At 46.3% G+C, this 21,524-nt stretch overlaps 1 protein-coding gene and 1 long non-coding RNA gene across 4 annotated transcripts; both read left to right on the top strand.

Annotated features, from left to right (window-relative positions):
* The first annotated feature begins 642 nt into the window (after window positions 1-642).
* Window positions 643-7,651, top strand: LOC115342295. Of its 3 annotated transcripts, XR_003923704.2 has the most exons (3): window positions 643-845; window positions 5,527-5,695; window positions 6,606-7,651. It is a non-coding gene; the product is annotated as an uncharacterized LOC115342295 (long non-coding RNA). The 3 variants fall into 3 exon arrangements; XR_003923705.2 differs by lacking the exon at window positions 5,527-5,695; XR_005932522.1 differs by lacking the exon at window positions 643-845 and having other exon boundaries at window positions 5,190-5,695.
* A 6,245-nt stretch (window positions 7,652-13,896) lies between these two features.
* LOC115341879 (ankyrin repeat domain-containing protein 40-like) lies at window positions 13,897-21,418 on the top strand. The gene is made up of 5 exons (XM_030015451.2): window positions 13,897-14,255; window positions 14,984-15,132; window positions 16,668-17,153; window positions 17,685-17,860; window positions 18,579-21,418. The coding sequence occupies exons 1-5, from the start codon at window positions 14,122-14,124 to the stop codon at window positions 18,720-18,722; spliced, it is 1,089 nt and encodes a 362-aa protein (XP_029871311.1). The 5' UTR covers window positions 13,897-14,121; the 3' UTR covers window positions 18,723-21,418.
* Window positions 21,419-21,524: the final 106 nt, after the last annotated feature.

The following is a 21,524-nucleotide window of genomic DNA, read 5'->3' as shown; positions in this document are numbered from 1 at the left end:
CTATTTATAAGGAGCGAAGTCAACCGCCAGGCAGCAGTTTGCAGTTGATTTATTCTCTCTGAAACTTTAGAAACCTGCATGACACTTGTACAAAGTGCGGCTGTGCGCAAAATGTTTTATTCAATACTTGTTTACAAAGACAAACGCAGCACCCTGTGATGCCTAAAAAAGCCAACCAAAAATGACACATTCCCAAGAGGTACTTAAAATTCTTACAGCTCTATTAACAACAAAATCACATGTATTAGTGGTTCTGTTGACTAAACAAAGACACTTTATATTGTAAAACTGACTACAGATAAGCTTTGAAACCAGCTGTATGTGGGTCTTGAAGAGTGCGAGTATCCCGGGCGCTGGAGGAGCTGCTGTGATGACCCCAACAGACGCTGTACGTGCAGGGAATTTGCTCTTGGTTCATGGCATTGCCACTGTGTATCCATGGTTGTCATTTTCCCCTGCCATCTTGAGTCTTTTGGGGCTGTTTTACCCCTTTACCCGCTGGGCCAGAGGTGGGAAGCTGGCGAGTCCACGGGGTTCTTGCAGCCTCCATCTCCTCTCCTGGTGCCAGAAAGCCACCTCCTTGCAAGCTTTGGCCACGTTGAGTGAGAGACGCACCAGTGTGGACCCACCTTAGGTGGAACTCCCTTCCGAGGAGGAAAAAACAACATTATCTTATTTTTTTTCCCCCTCCCAGACCAAGGATCCCTTGCCCAGAGGCACATTTCAGCTGCAGGGGAGCAGAGTGGGGTTCTGAAGAATCAGACACTGGTTTGCATCAGACAGACAGAACAGTATTCCGCTTTGCTATGTCCTCCTCCATCCAGAGGGATAGTCTCCAGGGACAGGTAAGTCCCACCGCACCTTTCTGCTTTTGGCTCCCAAGCATCATGTCCGGTGCATGATTGCCAGGATGGTGGAGCTCAAGAGGTGGCAGGTTAATGAGTGCAGCTGAAGGAGCAGTCACACGGGACATGCAACTCAGCTGATTTAATTGTGTCCCTACTGCAGGTTTGTGGGGTCATTCAAGGAAAGGCCATTTGAATGGCTGGATTTGATGTATTGTCATCCCAAATGTTGGGCCAGAGCTTGGCCCAGCGGAGAGGGGCAAGGACATCCCATAGGAGCTTGGGGAAAAGGGCAAAGCAATTATCATGAACGACAATGATGGTTTTGTTGGGTCACTGTACTATCTTTATAAATGAGGCACAGGAAGCCTGTGTTAACTGAGAAATCACGCTTTCAGCAAAACTTTTGCATAGGAAGCCTCTTAGGGAATCAAATCCTGGCCTAATCCAATGGAAACGGGACAGATGCCGTGCTCCTCCGACTCCCATCGCTCCAGGAACAAGGAGTGCTCAGCCCCATGAAGGATCAGTCCCTTGGCCACTTGAACACAGCCGGGAGAGAGAGGAAAACAGGGCCATAAATCTCCCTGTGAATGCGGGCAGGCAGCTCCTGAGGTCAGAGGAGGCAGTGAGGACTCTGAATAACCCTTGACAGCTGCCCCGTCCCTGACAGAACATCCCAGATATGCTGTTACCCAACCTGAGGAGCACATCCAGGAGGGGACACCACTATGCAGGCTGCCCCGGGTTGGCTTGGGGACAGCGGGGACCCTGGTTGTCCCAGCATGGACAGCCAAGGTCTGCCTAATGCACTCAGTATCTCCTGGGTTTCACTGAGGGCTGTTTTCTCACCTGGTTTAAATTAGTTTAACTCCAGTGACCTCAATGGATCTGACTGGGTACTCCAGAACACTACCAGCTAACACCAGCTGTGAATCAGGGTCTTTGTCAAGGTCCCTGGGCAAATTTTTTCTGTTCTTTCCTGTTTATAAAGCACTGTGCATTTTTTTCTTTAATATCAGAAATAAAATAATCCTTGTTCTCCATTTGTATGAACAAATCTATTATGTATGCTGAATTTACGGCTTATCTTGTCTCATCCCTGTCAAATACTGATGTGATAAAGATCTTCCCAAATGAGTTCGAGCCTTAGAAGAAACCCCACTACTCCCCCCAGATGCCCCTTTCCTGATCAAGGTGTTGATCTGAGTCTGTTGGATGGGGAGCTGGGACAAGCTTTCTCTTGATCTCAGATGGACAAACCTGAGCCCCGACAGCACAAAGCAACATCCCGGATCTGCTCCCAGCAGTGGGGACATGCGGTCTCTGACCAGCCTGTGCTCCACAGACGTCCATCCAACACTACACCACGGTCCTGAAAAGCCCTCCTATGATGCCCAGGGTCCTGGTTAGGGCTGATGATCTAGAAATGGCTTAACCGTTGCTGTGTTTTTGTAAATGAGACTTTCTTTGCCCTTTTTCTTCCTCTTGCTGAGCTCCTATGGGATGTCCCTGCCCTTCTGTGCTGCGTCAAATGTTGACCCAGTGTTTGGTTGTGACCCCTTCTAATCGAGGAGGGAAACAGGATTCTCTGATGCGCAGGAAAGTATAATTGTGTTGGGTTTTTTTCTTAAACCACTTTTAAAGGAACAGCAAACCGTTGATCGTATTCATTAGTCAAAATGAGCAATCCTCATCTGGAGTTACTCCATGGATGGCAGATTGATTTGCTGGTTTTAGTGTGGAAGGGCTCTTGGCAGGAACTGTCACCCTGCGATGTTAAACCTCCATCTCCCATTGACCTCTGCCTCGGCAAAGGGGCCCTTCCAGATTCGGCCTCTCGTGCTGTCTGGGCCTGCCGCCACTCGCAGCCAGTTTTGCCAACACAAACACAAACCACCCCCTCTCCAGGCACGGCTGTGATTCATCGCTGCCGGGTGGTAGCTCGCTGGTTGTGGCATCGAGAGCCCTAACAAACACGAGGGCTGCCGGCTGGAGGGGGCACTCGTCTCTGCTGGGGGTGCAATGGATGCCCGCAGCACCCACCGCCAGCAGAGGCAAGCCCGGGGGTTGCAGGTTGGACCTGCGTGCCTCTGCTGGACGTCTTCTGCCTTTAAGCTTAGCTTAAAGCAAAGACCCTGGCCCTTGAGGCCTCCCTCGTCCTCCACGCAGGGCAGCCGGGCACCGCAGGACCTGGTACTAACTCCCTGGGGACCCTGATCACGCAGGCAGCCCCAAGGACATGCTCTTCTTCAGCCCCACCACCGTCATTCGCGCTCCTTAGGTGGCTCCTTGTCCATGCACAGGTGAAAATGTAATGCCTGAACAGAAAAGTACTTTAAAAAAAAACCACTTCTGTCTCATTTAGAAAGTAACGATGTTCCAGCCTGTATGTAAAGCTTACTGCACTTAAAGCTGATAGCCAGACATTTGAGAATGTCACTGCCAGATCCCTTTTGGAGCACGGCTGCCAACCGCTTGCCTCGAGCAGTAACGTTGCTTCCAAACCCACGCAGAAATCCAGATAATGCCTCGGGACCTCGGCTTTAGCTTGCTTTGGACTGCAAAGGGCCACATCTTCCCCTTCGAGCGATGCCCCGCTCCCACGAACCTTGGCAGGACCTGCTCGGGGGATGGCCAGGAAGCCCAGCTTGGATGCCTTTCCACATCCCTTAGAAGAGTGCCCGTCTCACGCCGGCCATGAGGTTGGCCGAGGGAGCAGGATTTTGGGCACCATGTGATGCACCTCCGAACATCAAAGCAAAGGCAAAGGCTGCCGTGCTGACCACATGCTTTGGAAGCACATGCATACGAGCAGGGGCAGATTTGGGCTGAAGGTATGCAACGGTAATGGCGTGCCTGGGTCCTATTTTGGGGGCTGTTCATACGCATAATTAGCAGTGGGAGCATATTTCAGTTTCCCCCTAGTTGTCAGGGTTCCCTGTAAGCACCCATAACTCACAAGTGCTGTTTTTTACTTCTGAAATAACCCATCTGAGCAGATAACAGCATGTACGGACAGGCTCAGGGAACTGGGGGCATATTTAGAGCAGCGATTGCTCACCGAAATGAGCCGCTCTTTATGTGCATTCTGCCTCATGCGCAGATGCTCAGTAAGCAGAAGTTAATGTAGTTAGACAAAAGGGCTCCGTTTGGGGGGAAAAATCAGTAATGTCAGGGAGTTTATTACAGGGTTATGGGCCACCTGCTAGAACTCAGCATTAGGCCTGCGTTACGTTGTGTTTCGGTGAGAGCTGATGGCATTGCACTCAGACGAGGCTAGTGCCAGAATTATTATTTTATGCCTTGGCAGATGGCTTCTGCTCAGGGGTTTTATCTTTGAGTGCAGACATACGACTAATCATCATTTGCTTTCTCTTTCTCTGCTAATGTAAGCTGGGCAGGAAGCAATTGCCAGTTTGATGATGGTTCATTATTGCTAGGTTTATGCTGTCTGAAACAGCACAGCAAGAGGCAAAAAGGGTACAAAGGAAGATAATCAACCAGTTATCAGTGAGATATGGGGAAAAGCTGGGCTCAGAGGCTTGTCTTTCACTGGCCTGTCTCCTTCTATCTCTCTTTCAGAGGCAAAGCCTTAGGTATCCCATAGATAATTCGGAGAGGCCATGGAGCTGGTATCTTCGGATAGTCAAGATTGCAAAGGTCAAATGTTGGGAATTAGTTCACCCTGCCTTAGAGCAGGAGGGTCTAAGTCCCTTCCCAAAGTCCCTTCCAGCCCTGTTCTCTGTCACCCTCAATGTGGAGCGAGACCTGCTCCATCAGTTAAGCTTTGAATTAGGGAAATCTGAGATCCCTAATGCAACCTAGAAAGCCAAGAAACAGAAATCACAGCCTCAGTGGCATCACTGCAGGGCCAGCACTCTTCACGTTAAGCCCTCTCAGTTACCTACTTGCGTGGTGTACAGGCTGGACAAGGGTACTGCCACCTGCTGAAAAGGGTGACATCCGTACCACACAAACGCACGGCTGCAGCAGAGGGGCTTGCAGACCTCGCTTTGCTGCAAGTTTTAGTAACTAGTGGTTGGTTCCATGGCTAGCGTCAGTAACAGCACTTCAGGAAACTCTGGCACCAAATCCACGGTGTGCAAATGGAAATGTTCCCGTGTCTTGCAGCACTGCTGTGGCTGTGTAAGCCATAGCATGAAAACCTCAGAGTTGAACTGCTACATTTGCTGTTGTTGTTTATGATTTTCAGTTTTTCTGCTTGGTTCCAGCTCGATTTGAATGAAAGCTGAGAATAAGTGTGAGGTGTGGGCCTGGCGCATGCTCAGGCTGAGTGCTCAGCACATCTTTCACCAAAGCTGGTGGTGTTTCTCTGGGAACGTGGGTTAATTTAGTTCCACACGTAGGAGGCTAATGAATATTATTAAACCCATTGCACAGATTCACTTCAGTCTGCAAATGACCCTAATTTAACCTCCCTTATTTACCTTTAGGAATTTAAAGCTGGGAGGAAATCACTTGCTGAGTGTCACACAGCAACAGCCATGAAAGGCTGGAGTCCCGAGACCCCGCTTCCAACCCCACAGGCACCATTTGCTTGTCAAAAAGCTAATTCAATATAGAAAGGTCACGTTGCTTTTGTTTGTGATGTGATTCAACTAATATAAACTGTAAGGTTTTAATCTCCTGTGCTAATTTAATTTACCCCCTCCGCCAGCTGTCACCTTTCTTCCTTGAAAACCCCGAGTTTCTCCTGGTTTGTACCGTAAACCTTAATTCCCTGTGACTTCAGTGTGAAGGTGCCATCTCACCATCGCTCTGAGCCGATCCTTTTAGGAAGTTTATGAACATTTCAGTGGATGAGGTCTGAGCTGAGAGTTTGTAAGGTGAGATAAAACTGCTGCAGATTTGCCTGGTTTTGTGCTTCTTTGTGAGACTTTACCAAACCACTGAATGTGTCGGAGTTTGGAAGCCCTCGCTGTGGCTGGGAGCCTCTCCAGGAGATGCAGAGCAGCTCCCAGCAACTGGGCTTTTCATCAGGCAATGAGCATTGGCTTCTCCAGACAACCTGGAAGTCCCAAGGCTCCTCCGAGGGTTTGGTATCCAAAACTTCGCTATAAACAATAATTAATTTTCACAAAATGGAACTATTTCCATTTCTGCAAATATCATGAAATCCTTTTAGCGTCAATTCTGTCTTCTTGGAATTTAAATCTAAATTAGGACAAAATTCTTTTTAACTGAAGAGTTATTGCCTCCATGTGGCTTTGCTGGCTGTTAGCGGTCCTGGCGGTCGCACAGCCTATCCTCTAACCATGCTCAGAGCGTGACCTCTGCCCGAAGCAGACCCCTACCTGGTATGTTGGGCACATTAACAGCCTTCCCAAGAGGTGAACTATTTTATTTCAGTTTGCCCTGTGTACTATTTTACCCCCAGATGCGAGACATCATACGCTCAGCATTGCTTGACCCAGATGACGGCCGTCAGAAACAGTAACCTCTTTTGGGCCACTGACACCGTTACTTGAAATGCCCAAAGAAGTCTAAATGCAGATCTGCTATAAACAGGGTGCTCCTCTCCCAGCATTCAGCAGATCTGAACACAAGCTAGAGGTGCAAGTGATGTCTGCAGAGCAGTGACGATCTGCTTCCATTGTTCTTTAGAGTAGCAAGCCAATCCTGCCCGCCCTGGCAATGGGATGTTTGTCTGCATTTAATTCCTTTTTTTCATTCTCGCTCTTTCTGATTTTACCTAATTCAACGTACATTTTTATTCTGATCTTTTATTATTTGCAGCGTGAAGAGTCCACCCGCAGCCTACATCGTAGCAGGGTTCACTGAAATGCAGCACTTTCTTTTCCATGGCAGTTTTGAAGATAACCAGTCCTCGATTGCCTGATGTGATGGTGGCCGGCAGAGCAATTGTAGGTAATGCTTAAGAGATTCATGTGGTTTAATCGTTATAATTTTCCTGTGCCTCTAGGGCCTGCACGTTGGGCTCACTGCGTTATCTAACCAATTGCTAGGATTGTGTTTTAATGATAGACGCAGCAGGCTGCCTTTGAGCAGGGAGGTACAAAGGAATCGGAGCATCATTAGAGGCGAGCGTTTCAAACACGCTCTGTAATGGCCTGATTTTTCTTTGATTGAAGTCGATGGTAAATATTCTGCTGACTTCAAAGGGGAGCGGGGTGAGGTTACAGCCAAACACTCTTGGAAATCCCACCCAGTGCTTGATTTTTCTTGACCTGAAGGCCAGTTCAGTCAGCTCTGCTTCCACAAAGGAGCTTTCAGGAGTCCTGTAAAAGCCGCCAGAGTGATTTTAGCCCTGGGTTCACATGGTAGCAGCATGTGAATTGTGGCAAATCTAGAGGACGATTCAGCCCTCCCAAGTTCTGATTTCTCTTCTGCAGATGTCCGGCTGGCATCGCTCCTGCTCTTTCCTCATTGACTGTGCGGAAGTTTAGGGCAATGGGATTCCTAATTAGGTACTCCAGTTCGGTGGGGTGAACTCCTGCAGTGAGACGGGAGGATTTGGGGTACCCTCACAAAAACTTTGGCTTTGCTGTGCGTCAGCCATGAGAACAAGCTGGCCTGTGTGCCTGGAAAATCTTTACATCATCTCTGCAACCCATGGCATGAGCTGTGACTTTGTGTCTTCCCATCACAGAGAAAATGGTCTTGAATTAATTTTTCTTTTGTGCTGCTTCTTTTGTAATTTTACACATTTTTCTTTTGTGTTTCTGTAACACTGTAGTTACGAAGCTCTACGCAGGGTGGAAAATCAGACTTTTCCATACATTTCCAAACATCTCTATAAACTAGTTTCCTTTTAAAATCAATTAGATTTGTCGAAATGGAATTGTTATCTACATGGGACCCGTTCCTGCCTCTGCCACTGACTTAATCTGTGAGCCTAGACCACTTACTCCCTCTGCGCCACAGCTTCCACCTCTCTGAAGGGGACTATAAAGCTCACAAGTGGGTCAAGTGACATCAGTTTGTCTTTTAAATCCCTACTTCCTACCATTGCCGCAGAAGTGATATGTGAGTGTGAGGTGTGATTTGCTGCAACCCCAAAACTGTCTGAAAAAAATGACGAACGCAAAAAATTGTATCTACAGCCATTTGTTTGCACGTCTTAAGCTGCAGCTTAAGCACAACCTTTTCTAGCTCACACACACATACTTTTTTTTTTTTTAAACTTTGCCATGCCTAGAAACCTAATACTGTTACTGTTTCAGAACATATACTTGGTTTGTACTTTCTTAGCTCCTTCTCGATTTCTTTGAGGAATCTGGTGTACCACCGGCCATAGAAAACCAGGTTAGTGCACAGTAGAGGCTTTCATGGCCACTAATCTTGATGACAAAATTATTCGAACAAACACTTCTTGTGTCACCAATATATATTATGTAAAACCTTGTGACTTTGATTATGTGTCTATAATACAGATTAGTCTGTTTGGGTGTTTGGTGCTGACCTCCAATAAGCTCCTAAAGTATTAGCAAGAATTTGCAAGTGACAGGCAGGCAGAGGTGCTGTTCTGCCTAATCCCATTCTCGAAACTCTGACTATATATGTCTGAACAGTTTCTGTTGCTTTCCTTAAGGCACCGGGTTATTTCTTTCTCTGTCCCCTCCCAACAGCCTTTGTCCTTCTCTCCACTGCATTGATGTATCACAAATGTTGGAAGATTTAGCTAACCTTATGGATTAGTGCCAGGAAGACAGCGAGAACAAATTTAGAATAGGAGGCAGAGAATGTACCAGCTGGGAGGTGATGCTGTCAATCTCCATGGAGACCTTTTTAGTTACAGCTTTGCTAATTACTCTGTTGAATTGTATAGCGTCTGGTTGAAAGCCCATCCAAGTCAATGGAGAGTTTCTAATTGACTGGCCATGTCTCAGGACCATGAAGAGTGCACAGGGCATAGCCCCTAAGTGTAACCGGTTATGATTTGCATTTGTGCCTTTCTCCTTGATGGCCAAATCACAGCCTAAGGAGAATCCAGACACCTTGATCTGGTCTCCTGCATGGGGCCAGCTTCTTCTAAAGAAAAAAACCCTGCAGAAACAAATGTAGACCTTGTTTTAGCATGAAAATTTTATTCTTAGGCATGCAAGTGAACCATCTCCATCATCTTGTTAACAGCCTGTGCGCTTTCCACAGGAGTCAGCTCCTGCGGGAGATGAAATTGGACGAGATCCACAGAAGCCTTTTGGCTCTGAACACCTAGATAGGACATGGCCCTACGCATGTGTCGGTCAACTACATACATTTGCCCCATGTCCCCAGGGTGAGCCTGTTTCGTGGCTTGGGAGAGCAAAGTGAGGGATGACAGACACGGGCAGAGAGGAATGCAGCCAGATGTCTGGAGAAAAAGCAAAGGCGGCCCCTTGTCTGCTCAGTTTTCTGGGTTAGGACATCTCTTAGCTCAGAGGGGACTGGGCTCACGCCTGGGGACCCTACCCACTACTGCAACACAAGCAACAACAACCCTCAGCGGCAGAAGTTTGGATCCATGGCGCTGCAGCTCAGGCTTGTCATTACTTCAAGCCAAACTGGCTTTAAACACTAATCCACTGAACAATTTCCAGTTGTTATCAAAATCTATTGGACTTCTTAATCACGAGCTGATGTACCACCCCCCTCAGGTTCCAGTTCCCTGACTTGTTTGTTCAGAAATTATTTATTTGTCCTACAAATAGGAACAATGTTATATTAACAAACGAAAAAAAATCAGCTGCGCACCATGCCTGATTTCTGAAGGGATTTGGCTGCCTGAGCAGATCCTTCCCCTGCAGATAACCATTCCCCCAAATATCAATGCCATTTTCCAACCCCTCCCATCAAATTTAACTCCATGCTGCAGGCATGTACATCCATGTGCATGTGTATGTGCTCACACCCGCTGAAAAATCTCTTTCTTAGGCACTCAGGTTCCCCTCAAGCCCCTGTGGGATGCTCAGCAGGGCTGAAAATCCATGGGATAGCTGGTTGCACTGCGATTCAGGGAAGCTGCAGGTGGCTAAGACCTGTCCTAAATCCCAGCCCTCTGTACCACTACCAGTGTTGCTTTTCCTGCCTGGTGATTTGGTGAAAAGAGCCATGATTTAAAGTCAAAAGAAAGATGATCGGTGAGTTCCCTGCAACTTTGCAATTCACTGGAAGGATTTATCTCTCTCATCAAGAATAGAGAAGCTAAAGGTAGGGCCCCAGCCACCCTGCCTCAGGTGCTCATCTTGCCTGACACTAGACAGCTGGAAATTACTGGGTTCACAGCTCGTTACCTTTGGCTCCTTTGACAGCAGGTAGAACACAATAGGCATCTCCAGAGGATGATTAGTCTGCACTATTCTTAGACACCTGCCCCAGGATGAGATGAATCAGCTTCTGTGCTGCATGTTTCTTCCCATGGGCACGAAGCGAGCGTTTGGGTGACGCAGGCTCAGACTTGACAACGTGGAGCTTCGAATTTAACCTAATTCACCTACAAACTCTCACGCAGCGACTTCCATGGGGTCAACACAAAAACTGGTATACTATGAACTGCTTCTCCCATGTGAATTTGATTCCACCTCTGAAATTGTCTTCTCTGCATTCAAACACTCATTGAAAAGCCCAAAGTAAGCAGCGTAGCTTAGTTTAAATCTAGGTGAATATTGGGCTTGACTGTTAATTCATTCCATCTTTATTCTCCACCAGTCCTGCCATTTCCCTGAGCCTTAATGCCATAACGGCTTTAAGTCTTTCTCTGTGTGTGTATGCACATTAAATATAAAGTTTAAGGTTTCCGAATATCCCTAAATCTTATTTCTAATACTCTTACACAAGTGCAGGGTTGGTTGAAATTGCCAGAAACATTATTGCAGTGGGTTGGGTGGGGACTGGGTGTTTCAAATAAAATTGTACAGCTCTATCACTGTGTAACTGGGAATTAAGCCTTTAAAACAATTTTTAATAATAATTTTAAATGACTGAGAACTTGGTTAAAGGAGTTGGGGAATGAAACCTGAAATGCAAAAAGGGAGTGAAAAACTTCCTAAGCCTTAAAAAAAAACAGCAGCAAAGAGCAAACAGACAGACCATGGTTTCTCCAAAAAAGGAGAAAAGAACCAATCCAGAGGGTCAGTCACAGTCGGAAGCTTGCAAAAAGACAGATATTAAAACTAAACCAATAAAATCTGGAAAACTTGCTCTGAGGACAAAGAATGGCCCAACTCTCCCTTGTGGTTACCCCAAGCAGCAGCAGGATGTCCAAGCATGTAACAGCTAAGCGCTGGCTCTGCACTGCCAGGCATGCCCCAGCGTTCCCAGCGATGCCTTCAGGCTGTCAGGGCTGTGCCCAAGGCTGGTTAATATCTTCCCCCTTGGGTGGTGAACGCACAGGGAGCACCGAGCACCTGTAAATCCCAAAGAAAACAAAATAGCACTTATCTGGGCTCCACACACACACACACACTCTCGCTGCGGCTCAGAGCTCAGCATGTTCCCGCTGAAGGCCCAAGGACATTTAGCAGGCACATTTGGGAGGCAAAGTGACTGCTCGCTTTTGCGCAGCCGAGCCATGAGCACGCAGCACTGGGTGCGATTCCCAGCCGCTTCCAAAGGCGATGGCCAGCCCTCTGCCGGCATCTGCCTCTCTGCATCCGGATCTACGCAGCCCCCGCTGCTCTCGGTAGGGAGATGTACGCACGTGTGCCCTGCACAGGTACAGGCATCGTGTGGGCTTGCCAAGTACGGGCACAAACCCAGCTGCCATATGGGAAAGGGGAGGGAAGGAGCAGGGAAAGAACATGGTTTTGGCTTTGCTCGGTTTTGGTGTGTGCAACGCTGGTGCCGATAAGCGGGGAGGGGGCAACGCGTGCGAGGGAGTCTGAGGCTCCACGCGCGAGGCACGAGCAGGAAGGCTCATGGCAGCAGCGGGGAGTTTCGAGTCAAGTGAACTCGCTGCTAATCCTCTTCTACACAGTCCTTCTTGCAGGAGGAAATCTTATGACTCCAGGGAGAAGTACGTTGTGTAACTAAGCAATGGTGAACCCGAGTTGCATTTAACAGGGCTTGGCACAAGCACGACAGTGTAGGATACTCATCCCAAGAGAGCGTGAGAGAGACCGTCTCACTGCATCGCCCGCTGGCTTCGAGTCCTTAAAAGCCCTGGTGTGGCCTTGGGAGAGGAGCTCAAGTAGAGGGGGGGAAAAAAAAAAAAAAAAAGAAAAAAAGTCCCATAAGCCTAAAGAAATCAGCTCACTGCGCAGGGCTTCCCTGTGCTTGTTGTTGAAACATTGCATAATGTCCCTTCGCACTGCACAGAGCTTTGAAATCCGCAGGCTCAAAGCTGTATGGAGGCACTGTGGATGTGCCGAGACAAATTTAAAGGCATTTTACAATTACAGCAAGAAGCACAAAGCCACGCTGCGGGCTCCTCTTGCTGTTCCACCGTGACATCTAGTGGCACTGTGCAGTTTTACTGATGAACTAGGGTCTGTGTTTCTGTTTTTAGGCCTACTCATGCACTTGCCTCCCGGATAGCTTTTCCCCATCGGTCTGAGAGATGTCACATAGGACTTTGGAATTGGAAAAGGCTATTTTGCCACTTTATCCTATTGGATTTTTCCAGATTTAACAAGTTGGGACTTAAAGCTTTCACAGTATGCGAAAGAGCGTTCTGCTTCCTTGAACGTGTCGCCAGGTCTCCACATTTGTGTGCCTTGTCTTTGTTTTACCAACTTTATGCCACAGGTGCTGAAAATAGACAGAAGAGATCATGGGTTAAAAAGCGTGATCATTTAGGACAGCGAGTTAAAATAAAAAGATCTAGGTCACAGCAGCGTCCAGTTGAAGGCTGGTCTTCCAGGTCTCTGAGGTTTGAATTTGCAGTTGTCGCTGCGTAAATCTTGTTTGCAAACCATTCTCTAAATCGAATTGTTTCTCGTACAGTTGGTCGTGTCTTTTGGTACGAGCTGGGCAATATTTTTGCTCAGCCTCTTGCAGTCTGTTTCATGAGACCAACAGCATGTGATCTGGTGTTAAAAAAATGCCACTGAGTCACTGTGTAACCTTTGTCATGCTAGTTAAAAATGTCACTACTGTTTGTGCGTGTCCCTCCTGCGTTCACAAGGGCGGTTTGCAGGGATGCTGGGCACTCACTTAAGAGAAACAGAAAGGTCTAGCCTGTGGGCCTCAGCCTCTCCCGACTGATTAAAAGGAGGATGATTGTCCCTCTTTTTCTGTGTTTTGAAGCTTCATTTATATTGATAGATATTCAGGAACTGTTTGGACTGTAAATGCTGCAGGCATAATCTTCGCATAATTGCCACAACTGCCACAGCAGGAACACAGTCCAAAGCGACTGCAGCCCAAGTCCTAAATTAAACAGTAGGTTAAAGATAATGTCACTAATAAGAAAAGTAAGCAATAAAAGAGAGGCAATGAAAAAAAAAAAACCCAGCTTAGTGCAAATTTCTGATTGGTGGCAGACACTGATGCCAAAATAGAAACCCTGGAGTTGAAAAAGAGCTCCCCAACACACGCCGCAGTGATTTAATGAAGACCCAGAGAGGCAAGAGCTGGGAATTAGGGGTGCCAGGGCTGGGGGTGCCCGGGGAACCCCCGGCAGGTTTCGCTGCCGGCCCGTGGCTTCGGAACCCGTCCTCGTGGCCCCTGCCCGTGGCGGCCTCGTGGCTTCAAGGCCGGAGCCAGGCTGCGGCGGCTCAGCCAGTTAAAAAGCGGGCAAAGCCGGCTTGATGTGCCTTTGCCGGGCAGGCAGTTTTGAAAAGCGGCTTTTTCCCTCTTCTCCCGGGAGCCGTCTCCCCTCAAACCCCCGCGCAGGGCTGGGGCTGTTTGCCGGGCAGGGCAGCGGGCGAGGGCGGCGGGAGACCTCGAGAGGAAACGCTTCAGTTTTGGCGTTTTCACCCCGCCCGTGCCCCTGCGTCAACCCAACGCCCGAGGGTCGGTTCCCTTCCAGCCTGCTCTGCCCTCGGGCATTCCCCTGGGGAGGGACAGCGGCCGCGGCAAGCCCTGGCGCGGCCCGCACCCCGCCCCGGCCCCGGGCACAAAATGGCGGCGGCCGTGAGGGCGCCCGCCGGAGCGAAGGGCCGGGGCGGCGGGCGGCGGGGCGCAGAGGGCCCGGCGGCGCGGCGCTGAGGAGGCCGCCCGGCCCGCCGTCCCCTCGCCACCTCGTGACGGGCTCCGGCCGCCCCGCCGCGGCGGGGAGGGGCTGCAGCGGCCGGCCGCAGCCGGGCCGAGGTGGTGGTGGCGGTGGCGGGGGGGTGCCCTGCCTGGCGTCTGCCGGCCCCGGGCATCGGCGATGAGCGGCGCCGCGGAGGCGCGGGAGCTGGAGGAGCGGCTGCGGGAGGCGGCGGCGCTGGGGGACGTGGAGGAGGTGCGGCGGCTGCTGGGCGCGGGGGCGGACATCAACTCCCGCAACGAGATCAACGGCTGGTGAGGGGCGCCGGGGGCGGCCGGGTCGGGCCGGGGGCGGGAGTCGGCGCCGGGGTCCCAGCGGGCTGCGGCGGGGAGGGGAGTCAGTGCCTCCTCCCGGGGAGGGGGTCGGGCTGCCGGTTCGCGGAGGCAGGCCCGGAGCTCGGGGTTGCTGTCGGGCCCGGCTCCCTGCTGGGGGGGGGGGGGGGCACGGACGGGACTGGCCCTGCCCTTGCCCTGCACGAGGTGTTTGGGCAGACGTGTGTTGGGCTGGGGGGGTCCCCACGTGAGGCTGGGCACCCCTCCTTAGACGTAGGGGAGAGCTGCTTTGAGGACGCAGCTCTTCTGTTTCTTAGTTTTCCTGTTGACAAAAAAGGAAATGCTAATCTCGGGAGGCTTTGAGATTTACTCCTAAAGAGGATCATCATAAAAGGAGGCCACCCTCCCTCCACTGTCACTACGGGTTTGCTGGAGGACCTCTTCTGAAGTCGCTCGTGTCCACCAACACAGTTAGGGCAGCGGTGGAGAGTCACTCTTTACGCTCTAGCGAGGCAAAGGAGGGCCTTGCCCCGCGGAACTTACAGTAGATTCATCACTTTTAAAAAGCGATGCAATGAAGGAAACTTTATTCCCGGTTATTTATTGTCACTCTACACGCAACTCGGGTGAATTAGGATGGGCATGTTAGGAGGAGCCGGGGCGATAGATCTGAGGCTGACGGCACAATCCCTCTGCTTCCTTCCCCGCAGGACCTGTTTGCACTGGGCCTGTAAGCGGAACCATGCTCAAGTGGTGTCCTGCCTGCTGGGTGCTGGTGCAGATAAGCAGATCCTCACGGCTAAAGGAGAGCTGGCTGCACAGTTAACTTCGAAACCAGACATCCGGAAGATTTTGGGAGGTACCGTTCCCATCTTAAAAGTCATCTAGAATTCTTGGTCTAAAGAGAAAAGCATTTTTAGTGCTTTTATCTGAGGCAGTAGATTGACAAAACTTTGCCTAGGACTATTGTATCTCATTAGATAGCGCCAATTTATAACTGTAATTCATACTCAGGGAAATAGACTTGGGGATTTCAGGTAGGAAGGCCTTTTATTCTGAGCTGTGTCATCAAGAGATTGAAGAGCTGTATACTTTGGGAAGTGTGCTGCTGCAGTCCCATTTGCTCTCATTAAGCAGAAGGGAGCATGCAGGCTGCAAATGGAGGCTTTCAGAACTGTACAATTTGACTGTTGTCTGACCGTAAGAAATCTTACAAATCCACTGAAAACTGCAGCATTTCAGAATTTAAGGTGTCTGAGCATTTTGTTACACTGTGACTTGCAGTATGATTAATTTTTTGCCCCATAATTCTGTCATCTTACACTTTTCATATGCACAGCAAACCTAGATGGATGTGACACTCCTTGAACACTGCCAGTGCCTATTTCCACCAGCATCTAGGTACTGTGCTCCAGATTAAAATTTTTAAGTGCTTCACCTTTGGAAATGTTGATCTTCTCTCTTCTGCTAATTGCACTTAAATTGCTCTCCACAATTATATACTCTTACGTCAACAGTGCAGTTATCTTAAATGAAGTTGCAGCTAAATCATGAATAAGGTGACAACAGCCACAACTGAAGGAATGCCATGTTCTTTGCATGAGCACTTTTGTTTTCTTTGAGCAAGGTGCTCATCTCTTGGACTTAGTTCATGGCAAATGACTTGCGTTCCATTTTTAAAAATCTAAATTGTCAAGTGCGTGTGTGAATGAACGCTGTTCATAGTTGCCTTATATTTCTGTCCGTTAAGCTTTCATATGTTTCCTGGGGAATAAACATGTATCACTTATATTCTCCTAAATGTTTTTTATTCTGGAAGTGTAGTGCTATTGAGCGATCTTTCTGAACTGCTTTGACATTAATATTAATGTCCTGTAATCCTCAGTCAGGCAAGAATGTCATTTACTGCAGTCATTTAAGCCAGAGAAGAGTTGGCTTGAGTATTCTGTCAAATTGTCACTTACCTGAAGAAATACTCAGTTTCATTTGTTGGCATGGGTCATAATAAACTGTTTACAGCAGTGTTATTAAAACCATTGTAAAATGAGATTTAGTGAAGAACTACGGGTCATACAGTTCCTTTGAAAGTGCTGGAATAACACTTCTAGAAATGACGTTGTCTTTCAAGTTATTTTTTTCCCACTTTGCTTTTAAAAAACACAATACGTTGTAGAAATTTGTAGATTTTTCTTTCATTTCACAGCTACTTGCTTTCCAGGTCTTACGTGCTTATGATACATTAGTATCATCCCTTGATTACCTCAGAATGTGATGTAGTTTTAAGACACAATGGAAAACTAACTATATTCAAAATGAGAAAGATCTATCCAATAACGTGGTGGGTTTTTTTCTCTCTCCAATCCCCTACCCCCCATTTTTGAACTTCATTAATAGAGGAAGAACCTGAATGTCAAGGAGTGAAGGATTTAAGTTTGCCAATTGTTGCAAACTACTTGGCCAACCCGCCATTCCCTTACATTTACACTGAAGAAAGCATTCCAGACAGCTTGGCAGAATCCCAGAATGAAAGTGCTTCCACCTCTTCTGCTTCCCAGTGTGGAACTAGTCCTTGTTCATCAGCAACTCAGGTTGAAAGCATACGCACACCTACGTCATGCAACAGCGAAGATGATTTCCCCGCACTAGACGCTGCAGAACAGCCGCCCGCCCTGTCAGCAACTATCGCAGCACCAAAATCCATCAAGCCTGAAGTACAGAACGGCCCCGTTTGCCAGCCGCCCTTGCCTCACAGCAGAGGTCTGTTCTCTCCGGTAGCATCCAAACAGGCTGTACCTCTGCAAACCGACAGTTCACCTACAGGTCCCGCGCCGACGTTTCAGCCCTTTTTCTTTACTGGAACTTTCCCATATAACATGCAAGGTAATGAAGAGTAATTTCCCATCCTTCTTTTGTATTTCGGTTCCATGTTTTTATTACTGGGTGAAAGAGAAAGAACCATTCTATTTTCAGACTCGTGGAATAGAGGCAGAGATGTTGAATTCTTCGGCCGAAAGTAGCCAGAACTATTTTTTTCTGCTCTGCTAAGTAAAATAACTGTTATACTGTATTTTAAACATAGTAATACTTTGCAAACCAATGGAAAGATCAGTCCAAGCAACATAACAATTCAAATTTTGCACTATATAATATAGCATCAAATGCATCTCTGGTAACGACTTTGTGACTGGATGGATCGGATTTTTAACATTGTAAACATGGTTCCCCTGTGTATTTCTTGCTGTTGAAATGGAAGCTTCTATTAACTGTACAGTATTTCTCAGTGAGATAATAGGTATTGTATTATAAAACCTGAATTCAAAAGATAATAGTAAATACTTCAATGTTAGGTTTGGGTTGATTTTTTTTTTTTTTTTTTGAGGAAAAAATCCTTTTAATCTTTTTTTCAATCAGAACTTGTGCTTAAGGTGAGAGTCCAGAACCTCAGAGACAATGACTTCATTGAAATTGAACTGGACAGACAAGAACTGACCTATCAAGATCTGCTCCGAGTGAGTTGCTGTGAATTGGGTGTTAATCCAGAACAAGTAGAGAAGATCAGAAAATTACCTAATACACTAGTAAGAAAGGTAAGAATTGAAATCGGAGATTAATTTGACTTTGCACTTTGCAGACATCAGAGAAGGTATTTTTGTAAAAAGATGGGCAAAACATGGCCTTGTTAAAAAACAAAAACTGACTTAAGCTCACAAATTCAAAAGGATGTTGAACTTAAAACTTCATCATAACTTAAAAATATTTTTGTCAAAATACAGATTATTTCAGCTCCTAAAGTGCATGAAACTATTACAGCTTCATTTTTTTTTTAAAATATATTGGAAACGGTGCATTAGTGTGCTTTTAACATAACTGCCATGTACTACTTCACTGTTTGCTTGCCTAAAAAGAACAAACAGTAAGGGGGAAAAACCCCACAAATTGGCATGTGAATCATTTAAAGATAAGGCTGTTAACAAATGAACATGCTCTTCTGTTCCAAAAATACCTATTCTGGAGGTCTGTAAATGAAATGCATTTGGTCACAACTCTTAGTTAAGTGACATGCACAAACACAGTCAAATCATGATGAGGTTCAAGGAGAAAAAAATGTACAATTCAAGGAGAAAAAAAAACCCAAACATGCTTTGAAAGAGCATATACTGGTAGGATTTTTTTTCTTTCATTTATTCTTATCATTGACTGTGACCTCTCTGGCATTTTAGTTTTTACTTCCTTCAGCTATTATTATAAATAATAATAACCAGATATGTTTAGAAGGAATGCATAGTTCTGTCTGTTCTTTAAAAGGACAAGGATGTCGCCAGACTTCAGGACTTCCAAGAGCTGGAGTTAGTTCTTGTGAAAAGTGACAGCTCTCCTTTCAGAAATGCTGCATCAACTTTGACTGAGAGACCGTGCTACAACAGCAGAGCATCAAAGCTGACTTACTGACTCTTCTAGATACATCTAGTGTACGAAAACCTGGTAATTATATGCTGCTGCCTTTTGAAGGCAGTGAATTAAGCGTGTGTAAAACCTTAAGTTATTGTTAGGGTTACTATTTTAACTAATAGTTTATCTTTTGTATTTAATATCCCCTTTACTTTTATTTTTTTACTTGATACTGTATTCAGATAAGGGATACCTCATTTGTCTACTAAAATCACATGCTTCCAATGTATTTCAATGAAGTTTATTGGTTGTATTTGGCAACAGAGGGCAGGAAAGACTTAATTATTGATATGACAAGTATGTTGAGTACTCCCACTCTTTGACCAAATAAGACTCATGGAAAAGAGATTCAGGAAATTGTGTGTGTGTGTGTGTGTGTGTGTGTGTATGTGTGTGTATATAGTTTTTAAACTTCCTGATTCAGTTAAACGTCAGAGGGTATCTGGCATACAATGAACAGCTGCTCTCTAAAAATGTAAAACTTGCAAGTCCTTAATCTCTTGCCCCTTCACAAAGACTTACCCAGATGTGTTGTCTTGCCTGCTGGGGATAGAAATATTTAATGCTCTGAAGTGACAAGAAAAATTTTCACGGGGCTGAAAATAAGTGGAGTAAGAGTGTCCACATTTAAATGTTTCTTTCCCATACGAGAATACTGCAACTTAAGTGATGGCATCCCTCCACCTCCACAAAAAAAAAAATATGGAAGCCCCTCTGTTAATTAAGGAGCATTTAAGTCACAAAGCAAGTTAAAGTGCCCTTTCAAAAGAAAGCCCTTATGTTTCAGGAGCTAGGGAGGAGATCACAAATCTCTGTCCATGGTTTTATTTATTTATTTTCCCAACGATGCGAGGAGACTATGCATTACTGACACCAAAAGTCAGTACTGTTAAGGTGGGTAACTTCTTTATGGCCCACCCTCACAGACCAGTTACAGGACGTGTGGTTAGCTTCTGCTGTGTGAGGAGCAGAAGCACAACAGTATACTCTTGAGGTATCACAACTGTAAGGAGCATACCATGCTCTTGATTAGCCATACTAAACTGGAAACATCCACCATTAGCAAATAAATAACCTGTAACTTTACATGTTGCACAGTCTACTATCACCTTTACGTAAGTGTCCAAAGTTCTAGCCAGGTGAGTACCAAAAGGGCTGAATGCCTCCAGGTGCTTCCAACTGAATTTTTTTGGGGAAAAAAAACCCAACCCAGACTCTGGTTAAGCTACAGACTGCTTAACTTGCACTTAAGCAAGTCAGTAATGAAAACATCCATCTGTGGTTTTATGAATGGCAGAAGTCAGTCATCATTAAAACACACCTTGACGTCATTCCCTTTCAGTCCGAACAAAGTATTTAAGTCACAGCATTGCTGGAGTATTAACAGCCTGCAGCTTTTCCTGTTAACGTGCTAGTCTGCAAAGTCACACCTTATGAAGCTTTTTGTTTTCTTTTGTACCAAAAACTACAATGATGACCTTTGCACCAAAAACCTTAATTGGGTACTGGGGTAGGTGGAAGAGTGAGGGACCTGGACTTGAGCTGCTTCCCCACCCCCAACAGTATTGATTTTCCTTCCATCTCTGCTTTATTAAGCTGCGCTAGAGCAGAGTTTATGCACAGCTAATGCAGCGTTTGTTGTTGTTGATCTGGATTGTAGTGTTGACATTCAGACCATAAATAGTACAATCAACGTGTTTTGGTAGGAGCAGCATGGCTGCCACCCTATCTTAGCTTCCTGCAGCACACATGCTTTATCCTTGAAGTGGCTCCAAGCGAGGTAAGTAAAAGCACGCATGTCTGAAGAATATAGAAACCCCTTCTGCCAGCAGAAGAGACGCTTGACTCTGGGTTCAGGATTGCATCACATTACTTAGGCTTAAAATTCTTGCTTAGTGCATTCAAAATAATTATCATCCTTTCCCACTTGCTCCATATAACCTCTTACCACTTACTTACTTCAACTCTGCTAACTCCCTGTTCTCAGTCCCGGCCCTTCTCTATCCAGGAGCTGGGCTACTTTAAAGCCCACTTCAACTCCTGGTAAGCTCAAGACTGTGACACAGTATGAAGTAAAATTTCCTAACTATGGCTCCCGCTTTGTTTTTCTTGTAGGAGAGGAAAGGAGTTCTTATTTTAACAATTGTACATTTATCTTTTCAGCATAGCTTGGAGGCTAGTTCAGATTATGTGCAATAACTGTTTGAAAAACAGTAGTAGTTAAATGGCTCAAAATTAAGAGTACCTAATTTCTTTTCAGTTCCTTTGTTTAGGAAATCATCATAAAGACTGCCTCCACTAATTACTGAACATTCAGCTACAGGAGCAGCTGGTTTAAAAAAAGCTTTATTTGCTCTAGTTTCCACCAAGAATAACTGTTAATGTGATAAGACTAAAACTTTAATTGTGATCTGACTGTAATAATAACAGTAAGTCTATGCATTCAGAGAAATATTTTTGTATGTTTTATGCAGTTTGATAAACTCTAAGGCACACTAGTTCTGTTAACTGGGGTTTTTTTTTGTTTTGGTTTGTTTTTTTTTTTTCTTTGAACAATAAAGCGTTGGTATGACAACTGAAACTAAGTTTACAAAACTTACTGTTCTTCCAAGGACAACTTTTGTTTGCACTACAAACTTGTACTGAACTGACATTGCTACTCTTCACTTATATTAAAATATCTGTTGTTTCAAGTACCTAGATGTCTTCCTTTTTCGGGGGGTGGGTGTGGGGGGATGATACATGGCACTCTAGAGGGGACAGGACACTAAAATTTTAACACAACTTTGAAAAATGATGGGC

Source organism: Aquila chrysaetos, chromosome 5, assembly GCF_900496995.4.
Source record: "Aquila chrysaetos chrysaetos chromosome 5, bAquChr1.4, whole genome shotgun sequence".
Lineage (NCBI taxonomy): Eukaryota > Metazoa > Chordata > Aves > Accipitriformes > Accipitridae > Aquila > Aquila chrysaetos.
This window is presented reverse-complemented; position numbering and strand designations above follow the sequence as displayed.

What these genes read in the sequence shown, in the direction of transcription:
- LOC115341879 (XM_030015451.2), top strand. Translation starts at nt 14,122, where the DNA reads ATGAGCGGCGCCGCGGAGGCGCGGGAGCTGGAGGAGCGGCTGCGGGAG. An exon ending in CATCCGGAAGATTTTGGGAG is followed by an intron (nt 15,133 to 16,667) that starts GTACCGTTCCCA and finishes CTTCATTAATAG; the next exon opens with AGGAAGAACCTGAATGTCAA. An exon ending in TTTCCCATATAACATGCAAG is followed by an intron (nt 17,154 to 17,684) that starts GTAATGAAGAGT and finishes TTTTTCAATCAG; the next exon opens with AACTTGTGCTTAAGGTGAGA.